General features: G+C 39.1%; 1 protein-coding gene across 3 annotated transcripts in view; it reads left to right on the forward strand.

Annotated features, from left to right (window-relative positions):
* Window positions 1–3174: 3174 nt before the first annotated feature.
* Window positions 3175–24382, forward strand: part of DIDO1 (death inducer-obliterator 1) — a 56880-nt gene continuing 35672 nt past the window's right edge. Inside the window, exons 1-5 of one of the 3 annotated variants that reach the window (XM_069803588.1) lie at window positions 3175–3939; window positions 18485–18683; window positions 20884–20994; window positions 21308–22223; window positions 22535–22853. In XM_069803588.1, the coding sequence (XP_069659689.1) occupies window positions 18587–18683; window positions 20884–20994; window positions 21308–22223; window positions 22535–22853 (1443 nt within the window). In that variant the 5' untranslated portion in view covers window positions 3175–3939; window positions 18485–18586. Of the gene's footprint in view, window positions 3940–4189; window positions 4730–18484; window positions 18684–20883; window positions 20995–21307; window positions 22224–22534; window positions 22854–24382 lie in introns of those variants that run through there. The other 2 variants (XM_069803599.1, XM_009918326.2) reach the window with 2 other exon arrangements.

Genomic DNA, 24382 nt, shown 5'->3' on the forward strand with positions numbered 1-24382 from the left:
AGCGAAGAGGAACACTTGCGTTCCCTGCACTTCATAGCTTAGAATACCCAGGGATTTGGAAATACCAAACTTGCATGGTTTTTCTTTGTTAAACCTCACAAAATTAAGAAGGGAGTAGGAAGATACAAAGCTGTGCAGCAATTCAGGGCAAAAGATTCCTACATCATTCCCTCTTTTCCTAGCACTAAAGCCTAACTTCTGTTAAAAACCCTCACGTTCTCCTCAAAGTTGGAACCAAACCTGTCTTTTATTATTCAGGGAAAACCTTGCAGCATGCTTCTGTGAGTCCAAAGTTCAATTAAAATGCATGGAAACAAGCTACTTTGCTCTCAGGAAACTATCCTGTGGCTTCAATGTCCCACAGTCCTACAAGAATCTTACAGTAATGAGGGCAGTAATAACACGGAAAGTTGGATTTTTGGGTGAGACTACAAAATTGAGATGAAAAGAAACATAATAACTGTAATTCAGTGCAGTTTATAGAATTTTTACATGAATTAAGATTTGATAAATCCTATCTCAAAGAGGTATTTTGATGACTGATATTTGGAGTTGGGTGGAGTGAATCCCAAACCAAAATCACTAATTCCTGGAGAAGTCACAAAAATCCTTGCAAAAAAGGCATATGGGGGTGGGGGGCAGAGTTTACCTAGATTTGGGGGGGGGGGGGGGGAAATCTGCATGTTTCCGTCAGCTGGTAGGGAAAGGGATTGCATTATTTATGTGAGTATGATGAACCCTCGGTAAAGTATTTCTCTGTGTTCATCTAGTCTTTATGAAAAATGAAGTATCAGGAGCCTTGGAGAATCAAGGACTCACAAGACACACTGCCTTGACACCTGATGTATCTATTTTGAGTGATGTGCTGAACTCTGAGGACAGAGGGTTTTTTTCCACAAAAAAAGGTAAAGCTGGAGCACAGCCAACAGAAATTGGTCTGCTCTGACTTAAAATGATTCATTATCTGTTAAAAAAACCCAAACACAAATGCCAGAGATGGAGGAGGGAAGAGAACTTGCTCATTTGCTTGCATCCCTACTCTTTTCATGGGCTAACTCTATCTCTGGTTTTTACCTGGCTGCTGAAATTGGCTCACCAGAACATTCAGTGAGGAAGAACTGAGAGAAGGTGTGAACGTAAAGTAAGTATTATATTTAAGGGCTTCGTGTCTTCAAACACTGGAAAAGGGTTGCTATCTTGGTGAAGGGAAAGGTGGGTGAGAGAGCAGAAGTGACATCCCAGATCTGGGACGACCATCTCTGTGCAACACGAAGACGATGCCTTAGTGCCTATCACTAAAGACCCTTATGTAAGACACTGCAAATATAAGTAAGGCCAGTTTGTAGACACCCAAAGTTTAAGAAAGACTGATTAGGGAAACACAAGGGATAAACAAATAAAGATGTGTCAGCTGCAGAGGAAGGTCTCAGTGTACTGACCACCTAATAGCAGAAGAGGTTTTGGAAAGCAGTGGAAAAAAGTTTTAAGGAGAGTTAGTGATGAGGGATTTGTAGATATCTCAGCATAAGCTTCTCTGGTGTTTAAGAAGGAGAGATAGATAAGGTGCTTATTAGACTGTTTTAGAAGCTGATTGATAGTCATTAATCTCTGCTAGGATTTCCCAGCAGTGTTTTCAGTTCAAACCAGTTAGAAACTATCATCATGTTATATGAGAGGAAACCTAAACTGAAACAAAACTCACATTATGTAGATCACCAAAAAAGCTCCTTCTGTGTGCTGCCAGGACAATGCAGATTCAGACCAGTAACACAGGACTAAATTTCCCAAATTAAGGGAAATTAGGGTCTAACAGGAAAAGAATTAGGAAGGGAAGGGAATGAGATGGGGAAGGACCTGAGGTGCTGATGGTACCATTTAAGTGAAGGTGACACAGGTGTTTAGTCAGCAAAGGTAGATACTCCGACTTGGGCTTTAACACAAAGATGTAGGGGGTTTTGTGGGTTGAAAGTGTAATGTGCTTTAGATGGTATTCACTGGGTGTGCAAAGTGAATTGGTATTACGTTAAGATGGTGTAAGCCTCTTACCAAATGCATGTAAGAGGTATTTAATACCTGTTTCACTGCTGGATCCCCTATTGCAGGCATCCCCTGTTCACTGTTGGTATGCAGTTCCTGGTTTCGCATGCTCCCTTTCCCTTGGTGTGTAATTCCTGGGTTTGAGCACTCCCTAGATGCTAAATTTGTCCATTAACAACATGTTATTAGCTTTTCTCAGGGTATAAATCACAGTGCAGCTTGATCTACCAAATCATAAGGTATTTCCCCTCCATGTGCTTTTCATTTATTGTAGCTCTGTAGCTGCAGAACAAAAATTAAACTTCTGCTTGCCTTTAATCATGGTGTCTTGTACTTTTGCACAGGAATCTGTTGGGGTTTTTTTACCCCTTGGTGTTCCTGTGTGAAGTAAGTATTAATACTGCCTGGTTTTACAGGTGTAGAAAGAGGCTGACTATATGCTATCAGGCAAAAAGCTAATAGTAGCTTTTCCAACATTATCCTGAGTTTTTACCACCAGAAGTCTCATATGTAGAATGTAGACTTGTAAAAGATGTAATCAAATTGCTCTGTAGAATCCTGTAATTCTATAGAATTAATGCTAAGTATGTTTTTATGTTTTCATTCCTTAATCCATCTTAGTAAACACTGCACCTGTCTGGAATCCAACTGAAATTAATGTTATCAACCCATGAGGAAAAATGTGCAGGATCAGGGTCAATCCAAGAGCCAATCCTCACACCTCTGACTGCCTAAAAGGCTCTTCTAATGTCCAGGTCAGGAGTGTTTGCATGGCCTCACGGGTCCTCCTGTAAACCTTGGGACCGGACCCCTCAGTGACTGTGAGATGGAAGTGTTTCTGGTTGCTAGTGTTACAAATGCTGACAGTAGGAGGAAAAGGTGTAAATGGGAGTTAACTCTCTGTAGCTGTTTATAGCAGCTTGGATCCTGGAGAGTTTTTTGAGTAGCCTAACCATTTTTTAAAGGCTGTTTACTGGGAAGCCTCCATGCGGTGGATGAGCTGATCCAGTGAACACTTCCTTTCCACGGCACTCTGTAACCTGGACCCAGAAGAAAGCATTACTGCAGGAATTGCTATTTGATTTTCTAGAACAGGTGGAGTAGAATAGGAAAAACAGAATTAAACCCCAATGGAATAAGCACAGGTGGGGAGCGTAGCTGATGTGAGCAGTTTGGTCTGCAAGCAGCAGATGAGCTCCTCTGCCATGTTAATCCTGTGACAAAGCCGTACTTGTCCTGTGGGAGAAGTCACCGTAAGCAAAACAGTATTTAGCACTGCTGCTGTGCAGTTTTCCCTCGGCGCTTGCAACCTCACGAATAATGAATGAAACTGCAGTTCCTGTGAGGTAGGATCACGCCGTATTTTGGTAAGGAAACCGGGAACAGGCGTTGTTGATCCCACACAACTCGCCTGCAGAGGAAGCCCTGAGGCTGACCGGGGTGGCCCGCCTCCTGTTTTCCTCAGCGGCCGCAGGCCTAAAGCCCAAGGGACGGGGCCTCGGCGGACAGCCGCGGCCCTACAGCTGTGTGGGGAACCGCTCAGCCTCCCCTCGAACTGGAGGGAGACGGGGAAGAGCTGCCCCGGCTGTGGGCAAGGCTGACGAGCCGCCGCCGCCGTTTTCCCGCCCAGCGCCCTGCCGTGAAGGAGCGCGCGCGCACGGAGCCGTTGCCGCCCGGCCGGGAGGCGGAGCCAACCGCCAGCCGAAGTCCTCCGGGAGCCGTGCGCAAAGCGAAGCGCTCTAGGACTGCCGTTGGCCGCCATGTCGGTCTCTATGGTAGCGGGGGAGGAGCGCCCCCGCCCAGCGCTCTGGAGCCGTTGCGAGGAGGAAATGGCGGCTCGGCTCGGCTGAGAACCTTCGGCGGCGGCGAGATTTCTCCCCCCTCCCCTACTCCCTCCCCGCGGTGAGTGAGGGAGGCAGCCGGAGAAGCAGCGGGACGGGAGGAAAAAGGGAGCTGGGGCCGCCGCCGCAGCAGCAGCAGCGGCGGAGGGGTGGTGGAAAAGGGGCGACCGCCTCCTCCGGCCTGGACGCCTTTGGGCTCGACGAGAAAATGGAGGCGGGCGGGTGGTGCGGGTCAGGGCGGCCGGAGGGACCCCGGGGACGGGGGCGAGGGGGGAGTGGGGGGGGGGGGGTCGGCGCGGCCTGTTTTCAGGGGACCGTCGGTGCGGCTGCAGGGCGCGGGCACGCCGGAGGCCTGGCCCGGTTCCAGAGGAGGTCGGCGACTCAATGCGGGGGCCCCGGAGGAAGCTAAAAGCCGCCGCCCCATAAGCTCATAACGTGGTTGGGCCGGAGCGGAGAGGACGCCCTCCCCGGGCGGAGCGGGCTAGAAGGCGGGCTCCTCCATGTTGGGGGGGGGGAAAGGAGAGGACGGTTGTGCTCTGAGGCGATCGACGTCATAACCAAGCTGACGCCGGCGAGCTTCTCCGTGACGTCACGACCGACTTTAAACCGCCTTGCTCGTTCAGTTTCACCGTTGCCCTAGTACCGGACGAGGGGTTCTCCGCCGCGGCCCCGGTGGGGGGGGGGCCCTGGGTGCGGGGGTCGCGCCCTTCGCCGCGGCGGTGCGGGGGACTCCAGAAACCCAACCGAAAACTCATTCCGGGGCAGGGGGTCTTCGGAGGGTGGGGCTAACACTTAACCTGCCTTGAGGGGACGTTTATTTTCTCTGGGCGATGGAGGTGATCTCCTTATCGGTGAGTTAAACAAGAAAAGTTGAACTTTATCAAGTTCTGGTGACTTTCTTGCAGGGGAGGAGAGGAGGGGCTGAATTTTTAGACAGGAGTAATTGTTGGCTGGCTTTAAATATTCAGTAAATTCCCTGTCAATAGCCATTCCCCATCCCTTGCACTAATGTACTTAAATACTGTCTCTTGGAGGTGATGGTAGTTTGGAGCTGCTTATTTGGCTTGCAAAAGCTATTTTCTGATGGTGACCAAATTTTGTTTAATACAGTTAAGTAGTTTTCAGTTTATACCTCCAAGTGATAGCTATATTTTAGTCGTGGGTTAAGAAAATCTTACCGGTTTAGCTTGTCATTTTTAACTTGGAAAGAAAGTTACAATCTTTTTAGCGTTTTTCAAAATCTACCTGTGTTACACTCTTCCTGCTGTTTGTATGTTCAGTAACTCAAAACAGTGTAACATGCTGTTTTTCTTGCATGGGCTTTCATGTTTTCCTTCTAGGAACTTCGGGGAGACAAAAAATGCTGATCCTTATTATTTAACTCAAAAGGATGTATATAGCATACCTAATTTCCCTGGTTAATTTTTTTTTTTCCTGGATAGTTTATTTGAGAGTTTTTTTGCAGAAATAGCTTTTTTTTGAATACTTAATCATCACAGCCTTGTTTAAGTAAATTCTTTGGTAGCTGATATTAAACTATATTTTGCTTCATTTTACAAGAACTTTTTCACTGTTTCCATTTTTGTTTTTCTATTTTACACAGTTTTCTTGTAAGTGGTAACTTGAATTGGTTTAGCTTCAAGTGTCTTGTTGCTACTTCTACAAACAAAATTTACTAGCTGTTTACACAATTGCTGGTCAATGGAAAATGATAATGTGTAGTTACTGTACATGTGTACCATATACTGTGTTAATTGTAATAGATATTTTGGGTTGTGCTCCACTTTTATGTATGCCAGCTGCTTGTTACTGTTCTTTGACATTTGGAACTTTCTATAGGAATAAATATAGAAGTATGCTCAAAATAGCTGTTCAGTTAGGCCTTAAATTTTTTTCCCTTGATGGTTCCAGAAACATATTGCACATAAAGGTTTTTTTAATGCACTTTGGTGGAAGAATAAAAGCTCATGGTAGTCTTCGGCCTACTTTGAGACCGCATGGCTCCAGTGATTTGCAAATCGAATAATTGTTGATTTCAAGACTAGCATTTAAATAATGGGGTTATTTACAAAGTTTCTGTGTTGTCTGGGTTTTTTAAGGGATATTTTAGTTGGTTTTTACTGGTATGCAAGTGAAAATTTTTTTTCTCCTGCAAATGTATGTACACTACGAAATATTTGTAGATTTTAAAACTCTTCAAATATAAAACAATACATATAATTCACACAGTGTTTCAGAGGGTGCTTTTCACATAACTGAGGTGTCTTTTGAGTTAAAAAATACCAAAACCACCCCCTCCACCCCAGACTCCTTAAAGCAATGCTAATAGAATTGTGTGAGTCCAAAGTGGTAAATAAAATTAAATAAATATTTTTCAGTGTCTAGTGGACTCATCAAAAGGCAGTGTTTGTTCTACTTAATTCTGCTTCACTACTAAGATTTTCTGGCAGTAGATTATGTTAATTGTTTCTGGTTTAAGATAGTAATTGTCTTTGTAGTTGTAACTTACAACTGTGGGATTTTAATTCTGTACAGCCTGAAAATTTGGCTAGAAATATTAAGTGGGGAGAGCAAGGGCAAGGGTTATAGGGGTTAGGCTGAGAGTTTATAAAATTTAACTGATAAAAATGGAAGAAGGGACCGTACTCAGCAAGAGTGAGATTAGGTGGTTTTTAGTTGACAGAAGTAGTAGTGTCTATCTACACTACTTTTATTCTCTGGTGCGCTTTTTCTGCCTAGTGTCTCTTGTAGTGCTACAAGTAGTAGGACAGTGTTAGAAGACTTAAGGAGAGGATTTTAGTATAAGTAAGATTTATCTAGCTTATGCAAGAACTGGTTGCTTTTTTGTGTGCTGTCGAGCCTCTCACCTCACTAGGAGAATCTTCTCTCAGTTAACTGTCAGTTAACGTTTTGAGGGTTGTACTATTATTAAGTTTTTATCTAACACAGCTTCTGAAATAAGTGAATACTTCACAGTTATTAATGGTACTAGTCTCAAGAGCACTGATAGACTTTGGGGTTAAGAAAAATCTTGAATTTCCAGTTAAGGAGTTAAGACACAAAGATAAAATGTGCATTATGTGTGTTCTTACAGTAAACCCTAATCAAAATTGGGAACTGAACTGTGTTTACTGCGTTTTTAATAACGTAATCAGTATGCTGTAATTACTGTGTTTCACTAACTTCTGAAAGAGAAATTCATTTCTGTTTTACTTCATTTAATGAAGCCTTTTTGATGGAATAAGAATGAAAATGTTAGCTGGTTTCAGATGCTATATTTTAGCTCACTTTTTACAAATGAAATAAGGGGGGCGAAGAGAGAAAAACAGGAGGTTTTGGGTTTTTTTTCTTCAACAGCTGTGCTAATAGGGTCAGAAATTATAATTATGCAGTTGTGTTGAGTCCATTTCTGTATACACAGTTTGACTGACAACAATAACTAGACATGCCAGAGGATACAGATAATTTAATTATAATGGAGAACTAACATTTTTTACACCTAATGTTTTAGGATGTGTAACTAGTTTATGTACTGTTATAATGCCAACTTGACAAAAAGCCTGTACAGCTTTACTAGTTTGTGTAAAACTGTTTGAAAAGAGGGATTTTTAAGTACAATGTAAGTATTCAAGCTAAAGTCTGATAGTTGTAGAATTGTAATCTTGTATGTTTAAAAATAAACAAGCTGTGGGATGTTGAAGAGTTAAACTGTAAGGTTCTTGGGCTTAGCCCGAATAACTGTTGCTGTTCGAATAACTGTTGCTGTTCGGTTAACAGCCAAGTAACTGTGGCTGTTCGTTAACAGCTGAGTGTTCCTAACAGCCCTGATAAAGAACTAGTTTCTTTGGTACTTCAGCACAGGAATGCCAGATTGTGTGAATTGCCTTTCCAAAGCACATTGTTTCCTGTGCAGTTGCTGAAAATGTGTTTTCAGTGCTGCTGAAGAGGTCAAGTTCAGTAGCAGAAATTGAACATTAGTCAAATAAGTAGTATATGTTTGTAAAATTTTCATGCAAGGTGATGGAAAGGGAATGTTAAAGATACTTACTGTATATTGAGTAATACCCAATAACAATCAAAGTTTATGATTGATATTTCTGTTGTCTAAACTTAGGACCATGGCTTGTAAAAGTGGCTTGTACTGGAGCCTTTAGAAGGTTTCTTGTACAGAGATGGTTGCATTTGTTTTTTTATCTAAGCTTTTGACCACAGAAAGCTGCTTTTTTTATTTCTTAATCTGTATAAAAGGGAAAAAGAAAAAAGCAGACCTATCTACACTGCTTGTGATTCTGCTCGCATTTCTTAATGAGCAAAAATCTATATGCTATCTGATTTTTGCTCATACTGTTCAGGCCCTGAGAGCAGAAGTAAATTTGACAAAAATTTCAATTTTATTTTGTCTTTGGGTAAATTTTCATTGTTAGGGCAGATATGGGATTAGCTTACTTGGAAGAATGTGAATAAGGGCTTCAGAAGGTGTTATAGGAGTAGTAAAAAAGCCAAATGTCAGTCTGTTACTAAGCCAGTAGAGTGTATCTGCCTAGTCTTTTAAGCACCCATGAAGCTCTGGATTAGAAAATACCAATGGCATGTATATAATACTTTTCTTTCTGCTTAAATTTAGTTAATGTTTCCTCAAATGCAGAAAACACTGAATATGAATTTTGTTTATTGGACACAATTATGGGTGTACAGGTTGGAGGATGTGCATAGTGTAAGTGCCTTGTGTTAAGGTTTGACCTTTACTAAAGTTCTGTCAGTACAGTTGTCAGTTACAGTTCTTTTTCGCCAGCTACTAACAGAGCTGTGCTGGCAAAAGCTCTAATGTGTACACAAATATCTTAGAATCTGTTTGCTAATGTAACTTTTTTTAATTCAAGGAATTTGAGTGAACTTTCAAACTCTTGCTTCCTCCTGAGATAAACTGCTTCCCTACTTGGAAGGGCCTGTACTATGTGTTGGTAGGGCTTTCTTATTACGTGTGCAGCCGCACTGATAAAACTCTGCTGCACCAGGATGGTGCACACCTGCTACTCTGCAAACAGAATGGCTCATACAGGTAAAAGTACAGTTTTGCAGGTGTAATTACACCAATATGAGGTGCTTATACCAGCATGGCTCTGTTGATTAGGGATTGTACCCCTTAACGTTCCTGACTTGTGCAGTTGCGACAGTGAACATCTGTAGTCTAGATACGATCATAGTCTTGTCATTAAATAAAATTTTCATGTTTGCCAGATTTCTGGTGGGCCTGCTGCTAAAGCGCCTCGAATGTTTCTATGAGAAGTTGCTATTTAGCTGAATTTAGCTGTGGGAATTTCACTCTGGTTCAAAGAAGTACTTTTTGTTACTTATTCAGAATAAAATATGCTTGTAATACTTGGTGCTGTTCTCATTCTGCTGCACTACCTGCTGAGTGGTCCATCCCTTTCCTTTACTTTTTTCTGACTGTTCTGATCCTGTATGATGCAATCTGAAATAAGATATTTTTTTTTTTTCTTTAAATGTTTTGCTTGGTAAGATGATTTTCTAGTCTGAAAGACATCAAAATAAACTTCAGTGTGTGTGTATTTTATTTTGCATAAACCAGGGAGCTACTTTATGCGTTTTTGCTTGGAGTAGTTATGTCATACTGTGGAGTTGCTCATGGTCTTTTCTGTCTAACTGGTACTGTGCATTAGTCTGCTGTGTGCGCATGGTAATCTGATTCTGTGCATACACATTAAATTCAACACTTCCAGGAGGTCCCACATTCACTGTAAATGTGCAGGATTGCTGTCCTGCGTGTGCACAGTTTTCCATCATGTGAGGCAGTGGCCTTCTTACGAGGCTTACGTAAGGTAAGTGAGTAGCCTGACAGAAATCATGGAAAGGATGATGGTGTATATATTAGTTTCAGACATACAGTAGAGAGGGTTTATAATAATGGGTGACTAAAGACATTTTAATTTGGAAAGGTTCATTTCTTTATTAGTACAAGTACAGAGACCAAGTGAATGTATTTATTGTTTTTAGGGGAAGATATTTCTTTAACTTCTTGGAATAAATCCATTTGCTTAATTATTTTAAAAAATAGCTGTCAAGTTGGTTTGCTATAAAGTTTATTGTTAATTTAGAGTATTTCTTCAATATGTTTCTCAAGTGGAAAGAAGTGATCTTTTGAAATGAATAAATTTACTGAGTCTCATTTTTCATGAGAGAAAAATCTGGAAGAAAATGGAACACTTGTTTCTTCATCTTTGGAAATAAAAAAAAAGTAGTTAATGTTTACATTTTAAAACTCATTAGTTGATTGGCATCAGCACTGCATATTGGTAGTACTTGGTATCATGTAAATATGCACTTAATGGGCTCCCCTGTACCAAGACAGGGCAAGTGGTTTGCACCATGCCCTCAACATTTGAAATAATTTTTCGATGCCAAACAAAAAAAAGCTGCATCCAAAGTCAGAAAGTCTGCAAACCACAAAACTTCATTGAAATGGTCTGTCTGAGTTTCCAGGGCTGTCTGACCGTAGAAAGGTGGTGTTGGACACTACTGAATTATTCGTGGTATGTGATAACCACATCATGACACCACAAGGTCTTACAGTACCTTCAACGATTTCTTGATAAAATGTCAGCAAGATTGAGGAATGGGGTGTCAACAGAGGTGCAGAAGCCTCTCAATTAATATCGCCCACCCCACCACCCGGGAGATCTGATCACATTGGTGTGCTAAGGTATCCCTGGGGAGCTTTTCCCTCACGTTGGAGACTACTGTGGTATGGGTGCCATCACACACTTTCTTTGCACCATCTTCAAAGGGTGCAGATTCTCCTGTGCAACCATTTCTGTCCTGGGGCAGCCTGATCTCCCATGCTAGCCAAGTGAGTTCTTTTCTATTACTTTTGGTAGGAACTTAGGTGGGGTACTACCCAACACTGAAAAACAAGGTTTTACCAAGTACTAGAACACGTCTCTGTGAAGGGAGATGGGTAGGTGAGGGAAGAAGCAGCAGGTCTACGTGGAGGGATGTGATGTGAGACTGTAGTGTAGGTGTCAGTGGTGCCATCCCTGACAATATCATGTGTTATGTGCATCTGTGGTTGAAATACTGTTCTGATACTAAAAGCTACCTTAAAACTAGATCTTGGTGATGCTTTGTCCTAATTTGGCTGTATAGCACTGTTCATATTTGCCTAGAATTATTACTGCTTCATGCAGTATTTAAGAAGAGCACACATTTCTTAAATTAGGATGGGGTATTTCTGAGGAACATGGCTGTATTACTGAATTACGTATTACTGAATCTATTTAAAAGCGTATTAAAGTGTTATTTTTTTTTAATGGGAGTAACATTGACTCTAGGAAGGAATTAACTGCCACTTTTAAGTTGTTAATATTGCAGGTATATGAGGTGGTAGGTTTGTTTATAATCTTGGAATTAATTTACCGTGCTTAACGATAGCCAGCAAAGCGTTTACAGATAAGTGTTACGTTTTTTTGTAGTGTTATAGCATTGAAATAATTTGATTTTATGCAAATTTTATTTTTAACATGATCTTTCAAATGTAAACTTATTCTGGCATAAGATCTTTGTACTTACCAGGTATGTCTGGACTTCTGACCTTGAACTGCAGCTTGTTTATGGCAGTCAAGTAGTGAGATAGTAAATTGTTTGGGGTGTAGGGGAGGAGTTCAGGATCACAACTTTCTTATGTCTCACCATATCCAGACTTGAGCCATATGGCTGCTGCTTTTCTCCAACTCTCATTGCTTCCCTCTTGTCACAACATTCCCATTTTGCAACTTTTTGAAAAGTGTTTTCCTTCTTTCAGAAGGAAGATACTTAAATCAGTAAGCAATGGATACATTGTATATGAAAATAAAAGACCATATACTAGTTGTACTTGGTCATCTGATTTTCTGTTGCTTCTCATGTAAGTAGTCTGCTCTTGCATCTTTCATGAATGAGCAGCAGATGGAGGGGACTGCACTGCAGCCCTCTGTGGGCATGGCTTTTTCCAGTGCTAGCGCAGAACCTGTTTCCTGCTGTTCTTAGGGCTCAAGGGATTGTACCTTCTGTCCATGGCCTGAATGGAACGGCTCATTTATATACAAAGTATTTTTGCCCTACTGACTTTCTTTGGGCTACTTTTGTAATGCTTGTTGATGCAAGGGATTAATTTTGCTGCTGCTTAGTAGAAAGTGAAGGTTTCCCAGATGTCATCTTTGACAAACAGGGATGCAAAGTAATTTTCAATGGTATCAGTCTTCTGAGTGGGAGTGGCATCAACTATGTCATACCAACAGTTCTTTTATTTGCATCAGAACTGCTTACGTGAGTTCTCAGACTATTTTTTTTTCTCATGTAATATTAATATATTTGTTTATTAGGAATTTTTTAACACTTAAAGGAGGCATAGGCCAAGCCCAGTGCCTCTTTTACAGGCAATAAAATGAGCAGTGTCAACTATGATTGGAATCACTGTTACATCATTCTGGAAAGGATGCTTTCTGTCCTCTTTATAACATCCTGCAGTTTCTTTGACATTTAAGAAAACTACCCTAGATATTTTGGTTCTAGCCAAATACCTTGCATGTCAAGCCTTCTAATTTTGAAGAAACACTCAGAAAAATGTAACTAAAGGCCCATTACAAGTCATTGTAATTGAATCTAGTATCTTAAATACTGGCATAGACTGGATTATTGTCAGGACGTGGCGATGAAACTGGTCACTGATGAATGATAACTGCTTTTAAAAGCTGGAAAGTATAAGACTCTTAGGCTTTCAATTTCTTTGTGTATGCAAACAGTCTTCTGTCTTCTCACTAACCCTAGTTTTCAGAAAGTTGCTGAACCTTATATTGGCCATTGTGGTTGTTTGAGATTTCTGCCCTGTCCTTGGGCCCTGGCCATTGAATTTCCATAATGTATCTAAATCAGTAACTGGAGCTTCAATATGAAGACTTTAAAAAAAAAAAAAAAAGTGCTTTTGTTTCTCTGTCACAGTAGAACCTTTGTTAGGTAACAGGTCACACTGAAACTGGGAGTATTAGGGTCTATCACAAGTCTTAAATATGAGGTGAACCTTGCTTTCTTGGATGCTTGTGGAAGGATGAGTATGCATGAGGTCTTTCAAAATTGAAGACATCTGTGGAGTTCTCAGGGTGAGTAGGGAGTAAGAAAACTAGTAGGTGACAGATATTAGTCATTTGGACTAAAGCATTCATGCAAGGTGCTTGTATAATGTTTAAATAACGAGATACCAGAATTTGTGCAATTACAGCAAATTGGCTCAGTATTGAAGAGTCCTGACATCCAAGAACATGGAATAAGGTGCAGCATATTTTGTCATCTGGCTGTTGACAGTGAGGATTAACATTAATGAGAGGATAAAGATCACTAGTCTTTCATTTAGATTCCTCAAAAAACTAAGTAAAATAGCTAGTAAGCTGAAACTGAAGAATTTACACTGAATTCTGACACAGATTTTTGTTTTGTTTTGTACACAAGTCCTCAGGTAAAGGAGAAATAAAGTTATTTCTTCTGCTTGTTTTTAGTTCATGTTAAAGGTTTTATTACTAAGCTTTCTTTCAAGATCCTTTTTTAGAGTGAAGTCTTCCCAGTTAACTGAGGCAGGGAATTCTTAATGCAGTTAAAAATAATAAGTTCTAGAAAAGACAAAAGTCTTTATGCAGTCAGTGGGCCTATTGAATGTTTTATTACCTCTTCAGGGAAATGAGAGAAAAAATAAAAGTGGAGGTACTGATCTGAATGTATATTTGTTGAATTGGCCTTTGTCTAAAAATATAAACACAAAAAGATGGGGAAATGTTGGTGTTCTTTAAAAGCTTTGCTCTGTCATCATCAGATTAAGATGTTATATTGATGCATCTTAAAAAGGGCTTAATGAAGTCAGCATCAGCAGATCCAGGTGTCTTCAAGCTGCCTGTCTTGCAGTTAACATCTCTCGGCTCTGAGTTACTGGCGTGGATAATCTGTCTTCCTTTTTGCCTGAGATTTGTAAACTGCTGGGTTACAAAAATGGCAGTAGAGAGCAGTATGCTTTTCTTGAGGTTTTGAGATTTTGTCTGAATGTGAGGGGGGCAATATATTTACAGAAAAGTGGGGTGAGATTACAAGCTTTCTCTCTTTTTTTGTTTTGTTTAATGAAGGTGTGTGATTTTTCAATATGCATTGCATGTTTGTGAACAAGTGGTATTGCAGTATCAGGATTTGGAATTTGGGAATATCTTTTCTGTCTCTTGTTAAATTGGCTGCTGATAGTGCCCTGGAATTTCTTCGAGCCATGTATACTGAAAAACACAGATTTGTGGTAGAGAATCCACAGGGATGCTGAATGTGAGTGATTGCCTCTAGTCTTACAGAGTGGGCAGCCCTGTGTTTTTGGGTTTGTCACTGCTTGAGAGTAGTTGACCAAATTGAAATTAAAATCTTGTGATAGTTTTGTGATTTTTTTTTTTTTTCCTTTTTCTTTTCCTTTCCCCCCCCCCCCCCCGGTAGTATATTTTTGTGCTTCGATTACCTCTGGAATTTGGGTCCAGAGTGAATTAAAGTGCCTAACTTGTTTTGGGAAAACTGGAACATTTTACTTGAAAACTAATGGGGGAAGAAAAGCCTAGATAAATGTTTTCTTGTCTGAGTATTCTTTCTCAAGATATTGTGCATCAGCTTTATGCTCCACTTTTAGATAAGTGACTGTTCTGTTTCACTGGAATGCTCTCATTATTACAGTTTGCAAGCTTAAAACAGTCTTGACTGAGGGGGCAGTTAATGAAATCCTGCTGACTAAGGTCTGATGAGCGCTTGCTGCACGGATGGATGATGGTGTGCAAGTGTTGAATGAGATAGCAGCAAGGTGCTATGCCAGCTCAGCCTGCTTAAGGGGATCTTGTTCTCCATCCCTGTTCTTGCACGTCTTTACACTAGTTCTGATGTTCACTTTTTTATCCTTTTGGATCAGTCTTTGGTGGGTTCATTTTCTGCTAAATTCATAAGCTGTGTGTTTACTAAGGAGTCGGGGGACTTTCTGTGGCGGAGGTCTGTGAGTAGATGTGTCATAGACCATGTAACTGAGCGTGGGAAAAGGGAGCAGGACAGTAGCAGCTCAAGTAGTGTTAGGGTTGTACTTTTGTTCTTCATAGTCCATAAACATGGATTTAATAAGCACTGCGAATCCATTGTTTAATGAGGACCTGCTGTGTATCTTATGTAACCATTTAAGTCAACCTAGGGTTTGTATTGGCAAAGCTTACTTCATCTGTGAAGGGAGAAGATATTTTTGCTTTAAGAAACTGTTGATTTGTGTCTCTAACGTTATTTATAGTTCGTCTTAAAGCTTATGCATTTTCACACTGGGGATTGCTTATCACAGAAGTTGTTAACCTAAGCAAAACCAGAGGACTTTTTGAATAAGCAACGGTATACATGTTTATTATTAACAGTATTTTGCTGTTCTGTCCCATCACTTATGGAGATTCATGCCTCAGATTTTTCAGAGGTACTTAATATCCGTTCTGAAGGAGATGTGGCAGAAGGGCAGGATGATGCTGATGGGAATTGTCTATTAGGGGAACTACAAAAATTTTAAGTTTCCAGTTAGAACTTCCAGTTTCAGAAATGTGATTAATATACTGCGTTAGGACGAATAAGATTAAGTTGGTCATGGATGTTCAATTCCTTTGAAACAAGATTACTACTTTGCTGCTTCAGCTTACATTTCTGTCAGTATCTCAACTGCAATTGAATAGTTAACTTGAGAACAAACAGAACAAAGTGAACAAAAATAATACTGAATTGGGATGAGAAATAGATATTTGAAGACTTCCAAAGTTGACTTATGTTGTAGTAAATATTTTTGCAGGCAGTTACTAGAACATTTGCTTAGAAATGCCAGCAGGTTTGCTAGGTTTAAAAGTGTAATTGTGAGTTAAGGCTTTGTACTTTTATGTTTTGATGATACTTCATTTTTCAGCCTCTTTTGGACATTTAAGTTCAACCTGTATTAAGATGCAGTTCTGCAAGAGCAGATTCATGTAAAATAAGTTTGAAACTTACTCTGTTTTTCATGAAAAAAAATTTGGACCAAATGGGGAGAGGAAAAAATGGAGATAATAAGAAGAAACAACCAAGCATTTTACAGCAAATGTAGGGGGTCTGCAGTTTTAGTGTTTTAAGTGTACTGAATTTTTGTACCTCTCAAATTTGAAATTATTTTAAAATTGCAGTTCTGTTGGAAGTTTTTTCCTGTAGGTAATAGATGTAATAATACAGGTAATAATAATGAGATAACATTACTAATGCAAAAAGCAGCATGATTCCTGCATAGAATCACTTAGTTTTCAACTACTATTTGTGTTTAAAATGCTATTTTATGTTAAATCAGAGCTGTAGGCTGTGCACTGTGCAGCCTTGCTGCTGGGTGGGCTATGACTAACATTTTAAAATGTATTATGTTCAACGAGCCAGAATGTTTCCTAGGAAGAGAGGATGCCAATTCCGTTTTTGGAATGCTTTAGTGATATTGGCTCTGTGGCTCAAACGTAATCGTAAAGAGTGTGTTGCACACAGGGCCTTGAATGCACAGATACGTAATTGTGCACTATGAAGTCAATCCTTCAGACAATTCTTTCTTTAGTATGATACTGGATAAATTTTTCAAATAAGATGCACTTTTTGCGTGTTATAGAGGCATAGTTTGTTTCATAGTTTAATATTAGAGTTGAACAAGAAGTGATTAGCTGACTTTCCCTCTTCCTTTAGGAATATCACTTAAAAATTGCGTGATGTGTGATCATTTGGAGATTCTGAACAGGGAGATTGAAAGGTTATTACAGAACAACAGCGTGGAAGAAGGCACTTTAAACTCAGACTGTCTTCAGCCATCAGTGACTGACTTCCTGGATATAATCACTGATTCAGACAATGGAGCAAAATACATATTAGAGCAGGTATTCAATGCCATGAGATATAGCACTAGGGTCTTCACAATTAGTTTATTCTATTGTCTTTTTTTGTTTAATTTTTTCCTCCTTTTTTTTGGAGTGGGAATAGTTGGCTGAGGGAAAGAATGTAGATAATGTACTTAATCCCCTATAGAGAAGGTACAGGGGAGGGAAATACTGATGTGCATCTAGCTATACACTCATGGGTTTTTTTGTAATCCTGATTTGCCACAGTCATGCAAATTTTGAGAATTATTGTTTATGAAATAATAAAGTGATCCACTGAGTAAAATCAGATTTGGGGAGGGGTTTCTCTTTTCCCCTCTCCTTATTTTTGGGATGGTGACATGGCATTGGAGAACACCTAGAGCTGGATCATTGCTTAGTAAAACGTGTTTCTGAACAGCAAAGATGCTTTAAGAGTTGGGGGCTTGAGAGATTTGGAAAAAAAAAAAAAAGACATTCTTTAAAAAGAAGAGTCAGACTGTGTATTGGCATGTCTATGAGGGACTATCTAGTCTGTTCTTAAATTTATATGTCTCCCCACCTGGAGTATTGACAGTCAGTTTTTACTCCTTTAAAAGAATTATTAATGTTTTAGTTACATCCTGTGGCAGTTCCCCTGCATCTTTAATTGCAGAATGCTGACTTGCAGAGCCTGTGTCAAATAATGTTGTTTTGTCTTCACTAATTTATTTTATAGGCCAGTTCAAAAGTGACTTTTTCTGTTCTGTCCATATGGTCCTCCTTTTCCTCCCAAATTCTCTTCCAGTGTTCTTGTAGTTTGGTAGACTACTTTGGGGTTAAATGCAGGCATTTCCTGCTGATTTTCAAGCTCACCTGCTTGAAGGAAGAAGTCAGTGTTGATGTTCTATTGCCATTCTGCATGTGAATTGGGACCCTTGGACTAAAAAGTTGTTCTTGTTCAGATGCTTTAAATGAGTGCCTTATGATTTTGAAATGTTTTCCAAGGGTTAATTTTTGGGAAAGTGTGTTATTGATATAATCTGCTGTCCTTGAAATAAAGCTTCTGAAACTTTCTATATTGCAAACCTTATTGGTGAAAAGGACAGTGATAAGGAATATTCTTTAATTCTGAAGCTCAGCTATAAATTTTTATTACCCCATCTTGCAAAACCACTGAGTAGCCTCTTGGATTTAAATCCTCAAAGCTGCAGATAGATGTCTTCTGTGATGAAATTTAGTACAAACTGGTAAATCTTCCCTACTGTAACCTTGGGCATGCTGATGGAGTTTAAAAGCATTTCTGCATTTTCATTGCACAATATACACTTAGTAAGTTTCACTCTCAGAATACTTTTAAATACTGTGAGTGGAATAGACTTGTTGATTACCGTTTGTTACTGTTCTGGAAATCTTAATGGGATCTAAATGAATTGATAAGAGTACAATCATATTTTGTATTTATTTCAAAGGTCTCAGCTGTTCATAAGTGGTGGAGGTGGTATTGCTTTACTTTGACTTTTCTTTCCAGTTTCAGTGTCTTTCTGAAAGTAGAAAACTGTTGAGAAGGCAAAATAACGGAATTTGCTTTATAATGTAATAGGGGCAAAACAATTCCAAATTTATGTAAAAAATACTAAGATAAGTTCATAACATATCAGTGCCTTATTTTGTCCCTTCTTTCTTTTCCAGGAGCCAGCAGGAAAAGGAGGATTGATATTTGGTCCTGCTGACAACTCCAAGACTCAGTCTGGCACTTCTGAATCAGGAAATTCAGCATGTGCTGGAAGGATAATGCTGAATGACTCTGATCCTTTGCTGCCCTCCTCTGGCTCTCCTTTTCATTCAGCTCTGCAGGGAGAAACCATTCGAACCTTTAATGCTGTGTCAGGTAAAGCATATAGAGGATATTGAAGAGACTTATTTCTTTACATTTTATCTGAAATTTAAATCTCAGAATTTGGATTACCTCTGCTTATAGCTTTTAACATTTCTTCATCTTCCAAGTTAAGCAAGATGTAGACTTTAACTGTTCTGACTTGTTCCCTTACTTCCATTGCAGCCTTTTTCTGGTGTGAATATAATTTTAGTGTGGTTTTGTAAACAAAATTTCAAAAATTATAGTTAGTGATTTTTTTACGGGGGGACTTAATGGAATTTCATATCGGATTGAAGCAGTTTCAGCTTTTTGCCTGTTTACTACAGGCTTAAAATTAATTTTTTATTCTGGTTGTAGTGTTAAAAGTAATCAGTTACTATTTAAACTGATGTTCTGGAGTCTGTGACTTTTATAGTATCTCATTGAAATGACTCTTAAGTTACAACTTAAGCGTTAATTTTTTTAATGTATCTGCATGGATGTTTATGATTCCATAGCATTGACAGTTAACTTTCTGTTGTAGCATTGTTAAATATAACACTAGAAAGCAGAGGAGTTGCACTATAGAGTGATCATGCATGTAATGCAACTGATGCAGTATATGAAATAAGGAGGCTTTTATCACCAGTGTGCACTGTAAGATTGGGAAAAGCATACTAAAGGATGCCTCTGAAAACTTGTAGCTGTAATATGTACAGCTGTTAGAAATATCTTTGATTCTTTCAGCAAGTACTGTTGTTTAGGAATTCTGTTAATGTTCCCTTTTGGCTTACCTGTGCAGTCCTTGAGCCAGGAATATACAATAACTATTCCAAAAAACATTCACGGGGGAGAGTTGGGGGGTGTTTTTTGTTGTTGTCTTTAAAGTACTGTTTCTGTTTACCCAATTGAGGTATGCTTACTACTGCATATTATAGTTTCACATGAGCAATGTAATTGCAATGACTGTAAAACATAGTTTCTGCATGCATTTAGGCGAGCATTTACATGGCATGCAACTCATTGAAAACATTGCACCATGATGTAATTCTACTTTAATACTTGTTCAAACCAGGTTATTCCTGAAATACTCAAAATGCGGTCTCAGATCTTATATTTATTTCTCTCACTTGCTTCTGTCTTCTCACATAAGAGAGTCTCCTAGTATGCTGGAAAAGACTTTTGAGAAAAAAGGGATCCTGCTTGTCAGCACAGATTTCCCCCCCCAGCCATGGCTCCGTCTGTGATAGTTGGAGAGTTTTTGCTGAATCTTTTGGGGTTTGGGGCGGGGTGGGGGTGGTGTTTGTCTTTCTGGTAGATCATACAGGTTGGAAACCTTTTTGTAAATAATCATATCAAGGAGCAGCCTTTCTCAAGTTTCATTCAGTGCAGATTTTTTTTTTTTTTCCAGAGAGATGTTTGGGAAGATATTTATTTTGTTCTTTTCTGTATAACTTCTTCTATCCCATAAACCTTGTTAGAGAAATAATGAAGGGAAAGTGTGTTGTTTTATCCTGAATACCCACCAGGGCTTCTGAAACAACTTAAAAATAGCAGCTAAACTATTTAATAGATAAGGTACAGGCCTAATTTATTTTAACAAGGAAGACTAGGGTGTTTCTCTGGTTTTACATTTTGTTTAAAATCCAAAACCTTGTTATTCTTTCACTAACCCTGTATTATCTAAACAGCAGTAGCTTTGAATTTCTTTAAACTTGGTGTTGTTTCTACCTTGCTCCTTATCTTGCTGCAGGTAATCAGCAGTCCTTTCTACCAGAAAACGTTATTGATATCAAATATCATCCTCACCTTTAAAACAGTAACTGTGTCTGCACTGTCTGTTTGGATGACTCCTTGTTCTGCTCCATAGTCTTTCACACTGGTGCATGCATGGTTCCTCTGTCCACGTAAGGAGTGGAATTGCTATAGGTTTTTCCACGGACAGACCCCAGGGAGTAGATTCATACCATGAAAAGATTTTATTGAGAAATATCAGAAATCCTAAGGCTGTTTGATAAAACATGTCAGTATAGTGTCCAAACCCATATATTTAACTTAGTACTTTGAAGGGATTCAGTCAACTTTTTGTTGATATTCAGTGACTATTTTTGGCTTGAAATTCAAGTTCAGTATTTGTTCCAATAGCAGAATGAGATTACATCAGAATATTTAATAATTACTTAGGCTATGAATATTTTTGGATTTGAGTTTTGAACCTTATGTATCTCTTCAGCATTTCAGGGTGAGGACAGTGGTGTCCGTACTATGGAACAAGCTGTAAGTTCACAGCCAGTACCATTAGAATCTGAGTCTAATACCGACAACATGGAAAATAGTTCTCCTGGTAAGATTTCTTCCTTTTGTATTGAGCAGAAAATAGGCTTGTTTGTCCGTTGTGTGTGTGTATATACATGTATTTCTAAATAACCAAAGAGTTTGTAACAGCTGGATTATGTTGGCACAGTGTTCAGTGATGTACTTAATTGCTATTGCTGTTGTCTTACATTCACAAGAAAGCATTTTATCTGTTTTCAGGGTCATAAAATGAGGTGGAGATATCTATATTATCAGAAAGAAAATAATACTATGTTGAAAAACCTTTTAAGAAAAAACATCTTCCTTCACCACCAGTTTAATAACTATTCCCTTGCTTTTAGCATCAGCTTTGGATGATAAAGGTGAGCAAAGCAATGAGGAGGAGCAAAAAACTATCAAGCCTACAAGTAAAGAGTTCAGGAAAACCTGGGGGTTTCGAAGAACTACAATTGCTAAGCGAGAAGGTGCAGGAGATACTGATGTGGACTGTAGTGAACAACAGCCACAACAGCAGCAACAAAGCTTAAACCTCAGGCGTAGTGGTCGGCAACCAAAGCGAACAGAAAGAGTGGAAGAATTCCTTACAACAGTAAGACGCAGAGGGAGGAGGAGTGTTCCTACTACTCTGGAAGATTCAAGTGAACCAGCATCCTGTCCAGCTACAGATGCTGAAACTGCTTCAGAAGATAGTGTTGAGAGCACTCCCGATATAAAACCTGTGACTCGGAGAATTAACACTAGGAGTTGCAAGGATCAGAAAGGCTCTAAAAGCAGAGGCACAAAAGAGGAAGAAGAAGAAGAGGAGGAGGAGGAGGAGGAAGAGGAAGATGATGATACTTCTGATAGTGATAGTGATGGGTTAACACTAAAGGAGCTGCAGAATCGACTAAGAAAGAAACGTGTTGAACAGAAACCTGTGCAGCTGACATTGAAGGATATACAGAACCGTCTGAGGAAAAGAAATTCAGAACAAGATCCTACAGAAACAGGTGATGTCCAGCCTGAAAAACAAGGTGAGTCTGAGTTGCCTGTCAAACAAGAGCCTGAGACTGCAGACAACACTGAGATTGCAAGTCAAGTGATTGTGTCTGAGGAAGACACTGAAGATCTTCAGGTTCAGAAGGAGGTAAAGCCTGCTCTTGGCGCAAAAGGGATCACAGATGAAGAACCCGAAGAACTGCCCAAAAGCAAACCTGAGTCTGAGATTTATGACCCAAATGCACTGTACTGTATTTGTCGTCAGCCTCATAACAACAGGTAGGCAAAGGTTTCAAGTAAAAATGCGGTGCAAATAGTTGGAATTTTTCTGTGATGAAAAATCAAACCAGATGATAATGCTCTACTTTTTGAGTATATGCAAATGAGCTCTTGGGTGTATTTGAAGTTGGGGGGGGACAGTTTATAACAAATATTTAAAAGGGGGATAAACGAATACAGAAATGAACAGTGAGGCAGAACAGTATACTGGTACTTTAACAGGGTACTTAAGATCTGCTTCTTGAAATATCTGTTGAGCATTAATTGTCTTTTCACAATGTCTTACTGTTCCTTGGTTTGTTTTTTTTCAGGTTTATGATTTGTTGTGATAGATGTGAGGAATGGTTTCATGGTGACTGCGTGGGTATTTCTGAAGCTCGAGGGCGATTATTGGAAAGGAATGGCGAGGACTATATCTGTCCGAACTGCACCATTCTTCAGGGACAGGATGAGCCTGCTTCAGAAATAGACCAGCAGGAAGCTAAAGCGGGGCAAGTAAATGTGGATGGCACAGAATTCACAAGCATAGGAACAATTGAACAAAAATCTGTTGAGGACCAAGGAATCAAGGGTAGGATTGAAAAAGCTGCGAATCCAAGTGGGAAGAAAAAACTAAAGATATTTCAACCTGTAAGTATTTTAATTGTTTCTTATTTTTTGTGTTTCACTGATTACATTGAGACAATGGCTTACTTGTATGGCTTTAAATCTGACTTGGTTTTTTTAAATATGAAGCTGAACAACCCACTAAATATTACTGTTTAGCAGAAGTTTATCCATAGTTCTGTCAGCACAGGAACTAAAACTAAGTTACTTTGAAGTGGGGGATTTAAAAGTTTTATTTAGGTGTAAGGAAATGCGTTGTGCTATTCTGCCCTTTCTAAATACTGTTTTGGAAGTCAAATAATAAGCTGTTCTTTTAATAAAAGTATTAGAATTCTGGACTGGTTTATACTAGCTTTGAAATAATCTCCCAACAGTTTGGGCATTTTCAGTGATAGTGAAACTTTTTACTTAACATTGACAAGTGTCTGTTGGAGTTAATTCCAACTGTACTTCCTCTGTGCTTCCAATTAGTCTTTGAAGTTCTGATTTTTGTCCTGATGCTTCTTCAAGTTATTAGTACATACAGAATTGTTCTATACTGCCTTTTTTAACATAAAAATGTGTATTTTGAATTATTGCAAATTCTGGCATAAAATAGAAAAGAAGCTTAAATTTTATAATAGCAAGTTCCATGCCCAAACCAAATACAAGCAAAGAAGCTTCTCTAGCTCAATGTACAGAAATTTAAAATTCATGCTACAGGGGTTGTCTTTGTACTGCCTAAGCTACTGTAGTAATGCCAACATCTTGAACATTTTCCTTTTCTTCTTACTATGCCTCGAAGAGCATGTTTAGTGTGTTTGCTGTTAGAATGCTACAGCTATTCATATTTTTTCTGTATGAATTTGCTCTTTCATGCCTAATCTTTAAACTTTGAAATCATCCCTAGAATAAGTATAAGTTTGAGTATAAGCCTATCTCTAGAGAAGTCTTTCTGTTGTAGTACATTTTCTACAAAACATTTATGGACCACTCCCCACTTCTAGTCAATTTAAATAGCAGAGGTATCCGTATCAGCATAGTGAGCTTAATGTATAGATCAGAACAGCTTGAGCTTAAAACCGTAAATATTTCTATTTTAAGATAAATGTGTGGAAAACATTATTTTTCTCAAATATGTTTTCAAATACAGTTTCAAATACATTCGTTGTTCTTTGTACACAAAAATGTTTTCTAGTCCAGTTCTGTTGGTGTTGGTCTGCATTTTGCTGACAGTGTTAGTATTAATTTAAGTTCTGCTTCTGAATATCACCAATTATGCTTCGATATTAGCATAAGAAGTTACTTGAATGTGTTAGGCATCTCTCCTCTAGTGAAAGAAAAACATAATTATCATTAACTCATTGCCTCTTAGGGAAGAACTGCTTATACTTTAGGTATTATTTTGGCATTTGGAAATGGAATGGAACTGCTCTACTTGTGTTTGCCAGGTGGTAGCATGTTTTGAGAGAACTGAACAGTTGAAGTCTGTGTTTTAGCCCATGCTGTCCCTCATACCTCAATTAAGATCCCTGTATGGCTTGTATAAACAAGCACCACTCTTTCCGCAGAAT

The sequence above is a fragment of the Haliaeetus albicilla genome, chromosome 2 (genome assembly GCF_947461875.1).
Source record: "Haliaeetus albicilla chromosome 2, bHalAlb1.1, whole genome shotgun sequence".
Taxonomy (NCBI): Eukaryota; Metazoa; Chordata; class Aves; order Accipitriformes; family Accipitridae; genus Haliaeetus; species Haliaeetus albicilla.